At 43.0% G+C, this 5,741-nt stretch overlaps 1 protein-coding gene across 1 annotated transcript; it reads right to left on the bottom strand.

Annotated features, from left to right (window-relative positions):
* Positions 1–483: 483 nt before the first annotated feature.
* Positions 484–4,151, bottom strand: SOSTDC1 (sclerostin domain containing 1). The gene is made up of 2 exons (XM_042888739.1): positions 3,631–4,151; positions 484–1,553 (listed from the first exon to the last, which is right to left on the bottom strand). The coding sequence occupies exons 1-2, from the start codon at positions 3,833–3,835 to the stop codon at positions 1,138–1,140; spliced, it is 621 nt and encodes a 206-aa protein (XP_042744673.1). The 5' UTR covers positions 3,836–4,151; the 3' UTR covers positions 484–1,137.
* Between the last annotated feature and the right edge of the window lie 1,590 nt (positions 4,152–5,741).

The following is a 5,741-nucleotide window of genomic DNA, read 5'->3' as shown; positions in this document are numbered from 1 at the left end:
TTGACAATTGGTTGATATGAACCTGGCGTGGACTGTTAATGAGCACCATCTGTTAATCCGTCATACAAGATTTTTACATCTCAAAAGAATCTGCAGAAATATTATTTATGTTAAATCTCGTGGGTAGATAATTTGGACCAAATAATGATTGTTCTCCCACTTCTTAAGATTAAGGCATTGTGACTGATTAAAACGTGTATATTTTTGTACACAGAAACAGACGATACAGTTTCTTAGCAGTGTTTATTTTTTGTACAAAAAAAAAAAAAGAAACCAATGAATTTGAAAGGAAGTCGCATCTGTCTTTTGATTGCACACTTTTAAACAAAAATAATACGAAGTGGAGAATGAAAAAACAAATTTTTATATTGGTAGTTCAAAATAACACCTAAGTCTATCAATGTTCAAAATGAAAATATATATACCAAGAATGCTAGAACATCTATTTTACATTATCTACAAAACGTATGTTCTAATCCAGCCACAAATCATAGCAGAATACTTTGATACATGAGAAAAGCTATAAACACAAGAACATTTTGGAGGGAAATAACACATACAAAAGCTCATTAAATAATTACAACAACAAATAAATAGTTTGTTCAGCTTTACTTTTTGATTGCTGCCATGCATATTTTCATTTTTGGTATACTGAGACAAGAGAAAGATCAGCATGCAAGGCATTCTTTTTTTTAGAATGAATCTGGAAGCAGATACTTGGTGTAGCATTTGTAAGCTGTTGTCAGAAGTTCCTAAAACATGATAGAGAAGGCAGTAGGCGTGATAATAAACTGTTGTTGTGAAGACATACAACAAAGCATCATTTTACAAAACAGACTTCCGTGAATATTCATGGCAACTTTTCTTTGCCTCCATGGCTGGAGGGAACGTAAAGCTTTGAAGTGAGGGTTTGGATGGCTTGTGTTACTGCCCATCTTGAGCTTTTGGAAAACCACCCGAAATGGTCCTTATGCTGAGAATGCCCCTTTTGATTTTGGTCAAACAATAAGCGTGCAGTATCATCTGAGAACAAAGCAATGGCAGACTTGTCTTTAAGCAGTCAGAACTGTAAAGCAAATGGTTACAGGTGAGTTCAGTTTTGGCAGGAGGAGCAGGAGAGGAGAGGACTTCTGACTTCTAACTTGTACTGTGTTTGCTGGATTTACTGGCTCTTTTTCTCTCTTTGTGGTGCTGGACAGACTTTGCTTGAGAGGTTCCCTCAAAGTTGTGGCTGGATTCATTGTGCTGCCTGGTGTATCGCTTGCACTTGCAGGCTGTGACCACAGTTATTTTGTAGGTTCTTATACTTCCATCCTGGCACTGCAGCTGGATCCTCTGGGTGCGAGTTTTGTCATTGACACATCTCCACTCTTGCGAGCTTCGTCTGCTCCAGTACTTGGTTCCATAACCTCCTCCAATCCAGTTGGGCAGAAGTGGCAAAGGGAGACATTCACCAGCACACACCAGCTCCTTCAGGGGGTTGATGCTGGTGCACTGGCCGTCTGAAATGTACTTGGTGGATCGCAGTTCCCGGCAGCCAACTTGAACGCGATCTGCAGAATGCACACAATAATAAATAATGAGATTCAGAACACAAAGATTTCCTTAACCGGTCATTTTCCCCCTAACAAGCTACGTTTTGCAGTAGTTAAAGTAAGCTAGGATATCTTTTTAGTGTTGTGACCCCCAACACAAGGGCCTTGAGCACTGATGATATCTCTAGGTATTACCACAGTATAAAGAAATGGTAATTATATGCACTTCAGCAGTTGTGGTAGAAGAGGCAATTTTATTCTCTGTTCTTCTTCTCAGGGACATACCTTTTGGAAGAGAAAAAATGCCCCAAGGGAAGAAATGTTTCCTCCTTGTTCTCAGTCTAGGGAACTTGCTCTGTGATGTTTACAACAATAATGTTGTATCATTAGCAAGTGGGAAACGGTGCTTTGGAAACTGTTTATATGCTTTTAAATTAATTTTAAATAGGGCTTCTTCTCATTCCACAGTTTCAGCAGACTGAGTCTCCCATGAGCTCTACTGCTCTGAACACAGGTACTGTAAAAGTGACAACAGCTGAAGTTCCCGGGGAATGGTGTTTTGCATACAGTTTGAATGGTTAGCAGCAGTGATTTCAGTGTGACCAACTTGCCCACAGGGAAACACCATCTTTCTATTTGTAGTAGTCTTTTTATTATAGGTAACATAGAGGATCCTGCAAATTCTCTCAGGCAATCGACTGAGAAGCAAAACACAGAGCTTCTAATACAGGCAAGTTTGTACCTGTCTGTATGTGCAGCTCTGCACCCTGCAATAAACACAACTGTTTATTTCAGTAATTACACTTTGAAATAAACGCCCACAGCGCACTTAATTGTAATAAGCAATTTTTACTGGCTATGCTCTCCCTCTTTCTGAAGGACAATTATGGCACAGATTCTACACACAATGCAATTAACTAACGCCTTTAAAATAGGAGTAATTACTAGAAACATTTCAGAGTGAATCATAAAACGCTTTGAAGGTACATCTACATATCACTGCTACAGGCTGCTTCTGTTTCTACTTGGATTTTTGTAAGCAGGTTCTGAACTGGGGCACAGAGCTGAGGTTATGAGTTTACTTCACCCTGGCCTGTGTCTCAGGATGGGCAGACAGTGGGGACTGCAGACTGCGGGCTGAGCTGAGGGGCCATTTGCAGCAGTGGCCTCTTATCTGACAGAAGAAATTCACGCTTGCCTTCCTGCAGCTGCACTCAGGAATGTACCTGGAAGCAGCCAGTAAGAGATTTGAGTTTGCCTCTCCTGTTTTTATGTCTTTGCTGGCTCAGCTTTTCTCTAGTGACAGCTCATTGACAGTGAATGCCTAGTGGGCTGCACCAGTAATCTCGTAATGATGAGATGTTTCCTGTGCACTTAAACCCTTAGCATTCATAGAAGCTGACAGACCTGGCTTAGCTGAAAGGTATCCGTGTCACTTTTTACCTTCGCTTTCCAGGGATGACGCTATTTTTAATCAAATCGTGGTGGGTGGGTGGGTGGGTGTGTCTGCTTGGATTTCTTTCATTTTAAGGAGGCGGGCAGAGAAGGGAACAGAAAGCAGAATGTTTTCAGATCCCCATGTACCTAACATACAGACCTAAAACTCACGGGAAAGGACCAGAAACAAAAAGGCAAGTTAAAGCAGAGCACATAGGTAAATGATGAGCTGATTTGTTTACTTTTGCTGGAGGTGTTAAGCAGCGAGTGCTACAGCAGGAAGTAAAACTAAACGGCGGGAACAAAATTTAGAGTTTTTTATTGCATTTGAGAAGTAGCCCAGACACCTCCCCTGCCCGCAGCGGGAAGGCGAGTTAGGAAAGCGAGTGCTTTGGAAGTGCCTCCCGCTCCTTTCCCTTTATCTTTCTTCCCTGCCGGATAACCCACCAAATCTGGCTGAACTTCCCTCAGGAAGCAACCTGCCCGAGAGAGCCGGTCCTGCAGGACTTGCAGGGGCCGGCTTGCTCGGGTGCGAGACGGAGCAGAGCCACCGGCAGCAGCATCTTCCCTCGGCCCGCTCCCCGGGGCGCTGCGCTCGGAGGGCTCCGGGGCCGGGGACCAAAGGCCGCGGTGGAGGGGCGGCCGGTGGGATACTCACTGTGACGGTCGGAGCCCGTGCCGGCGTAGTGCCTTCCTCCGTTTCTGGCTTGATTCAACGTGCTGTTGCTGCTCGGGCTCGCGGGGGCAGGTTTAACGACGTGGGAATAAAGTATCTCCGTGGCATCGTTCTTGAAAGCCGAGTAGCTTCTAGTGAAGGTGCAAGCTAGGAGTAAGCCGTAGAAGTGAATGGCGGGGAGAAGCATGGTTGGTTCAGTCTCTGTCTGACGGAGCCAGATGAAATGTTTTTCTTCTGCTTGTTCTCAGTAACTCTGAAATTGCTCTTCAAGGTTTCCTTTATATATTCAGAAAGGCTTGGCATTCATTCAGGTGTAAAGTTGTGGATAGCTTCAGAATGAAAACCCACAAAAGGGGTGGGATCCCCACATGAGCCTGGAAGACCTTTTACCAATGGGAGAGAAGCTTGCAGTAAAGGAGGAGTTAGATGCGCTAATTGCAGGATTCCTGCCTGGGGCTTTTGAGGGTATCGAGAAGCTGTCGCGAACCGCACGGCAACGTTGGGTCTGGGACCGAGAGGCTCTGCCCCGCCGTCCCGTGTCGCCCTGCATGCGCAGCATCGCCGTGCGATGTGACTAACACGAAGTGGCAGAATGGGTCCCTTCGGCTACTGTTGTGCAAAGTGACTTCCCTTCTTTTCGAATGTGCCTTTCAGAAAACTCGGCGGTTCTGTAAGGATGCCAAAGTTTACAGAAGTTACAGGAAACTGCTGGTAACCCAAAAGCTGTCTGCTATATACCAAGATCACTCACAAAAATGTATTGTGAATAATTTAAAGTTGCCTCTAGCTGCTTTAAATTATGCAGCTTTGATCAACAAGGAGCACTGCTAGAGAAACTCCTTGTTTTAGGGGAATATTCTTTCCCTGGTGTGCACAGTTACAAGTATGTAGTTCTGTATCACCACGCATAAAAAGCATCTCCTCTAGGCTCTCGTGCAAACATATCCATATTCATAGCCTCACGCTATGCTCATTCACCAAACTCATCTTTTTTTCGTTTTGTACATTGCCTACAGCATTGTTGTGTTTTAAATTTATTATTTCATGTAAAAAGGAAAACAAAGAGGAAAGAATAGTCCCTATTTTGACATATGATTTTACTATGTCACACACTTATTTGATTTTCCATGAAATTCATGGCCCAAATCCAAACACTGGTGTAAGCTGAGATGCTGTCAGTAGGCCAGCGCTTGTTTGCTTGTTTGCATCAGTGTTGAATGCTCTATAGATTTTCATTATAAATAAAACAACTGTGATCAACACTGAAAGCTGTAGTGTTCTAAATGGAAATAAATGGAAACTTTTTTCTCTGCAAAAAGCACAACTGTTCAAGAGTCAACATCATGTAAAGATTAGCATCTAATCTCACTGCTATCTACAGAGTCATCCTGTATTTTATTAGCTGTAATGAAAGCAGAACTGGAACACAGATCAGTCACCTCTACAGGGTCAAAACCCTAGAAATTCAAAGACAAGTTTGTTTCCCCCTAGTCACAATTCATCAGCACCACGTTCCTCTTGCATCACTACAGAAGTTACCATGGCTTTCATCAGGAGTAAGGACAGATCTAGTCAGTACCAAATTAATAGCTTTTGCTTAGAAGACACAAGAAAAACAGGAGTGTTGCACGGTGAAGTGAGTTTGACTGGTGGAGCTGTGTGTGGGGAAGTGAGTTGATTGCCTGCATCTATTATGACTAGCCCAACCCAGTTCTGGAATAACAAGAATGTTGCAAGGCAGACATCCTTCAGCAGGGCAGTGTGTGGAGGAGTGGGATCAATGCTAACCCCCTGATCTTGTGGAACATCTTATTTAGCCACCAAAGTGAAGGTATGAATGTTACCTTCCCTCTAAACTAAGTAGAAAATGAAAGATTCCTTAAACAAATTGTCAAAGAATTACAATACAGAACATTAATATCTGATCTTATTTATCTTCAGCAGCAGCTAACCAAAGATCTGCTGTGTGTATGTTCACATTCTACTTCATTTTTTCTCATGTTCACAGAGCTTCACATATCTCACCTGCTCTGTAGGATAGTCTCTGTGCTGAACTGACACAGTATGACTAAAAACATGGAACTCATTTTCCA

The sequence above is a fragment of the Lagopus leucura genome, unplaced genomic scaffold (assembly GCF_019238085.1).
Source record: "Lagopus leucura isolate 7727_CA_CO unplaced genomic scaffold, USGS_WTPT01 Super-Scaffold_100157, whole genome shotgun sequence".
Taxonomy (NCBI): Eukaryota; Metazoa; Chordata; class Aves; order Galliformes; family Phasianidae; genus Lagopus; species Lagopus leucura.
The sequence above is the reverse complement of the archived record's forward strand: the minus strand, read 5'-3'. Positions and strand labels throughout refer to the sequence as shown.

Bases quoted from the DNA above. Each gene is read 5' to 3' on its own strand.
- SOSTDC1 (XM_042888739.1), bottom strand. From the start codon at position 3,835: ATGCTTCTCCCCGCCATTCACTTCTACGGCTTACTCCTAGCTTGCACC. The intron at 1,554-3,630 runs GTGAGTATCCCA...TGCATTCTGCAG, and splicing joins CACGGGCTCCGACCGTCACA to ATCGCGTTCAAGTTGGCTGC.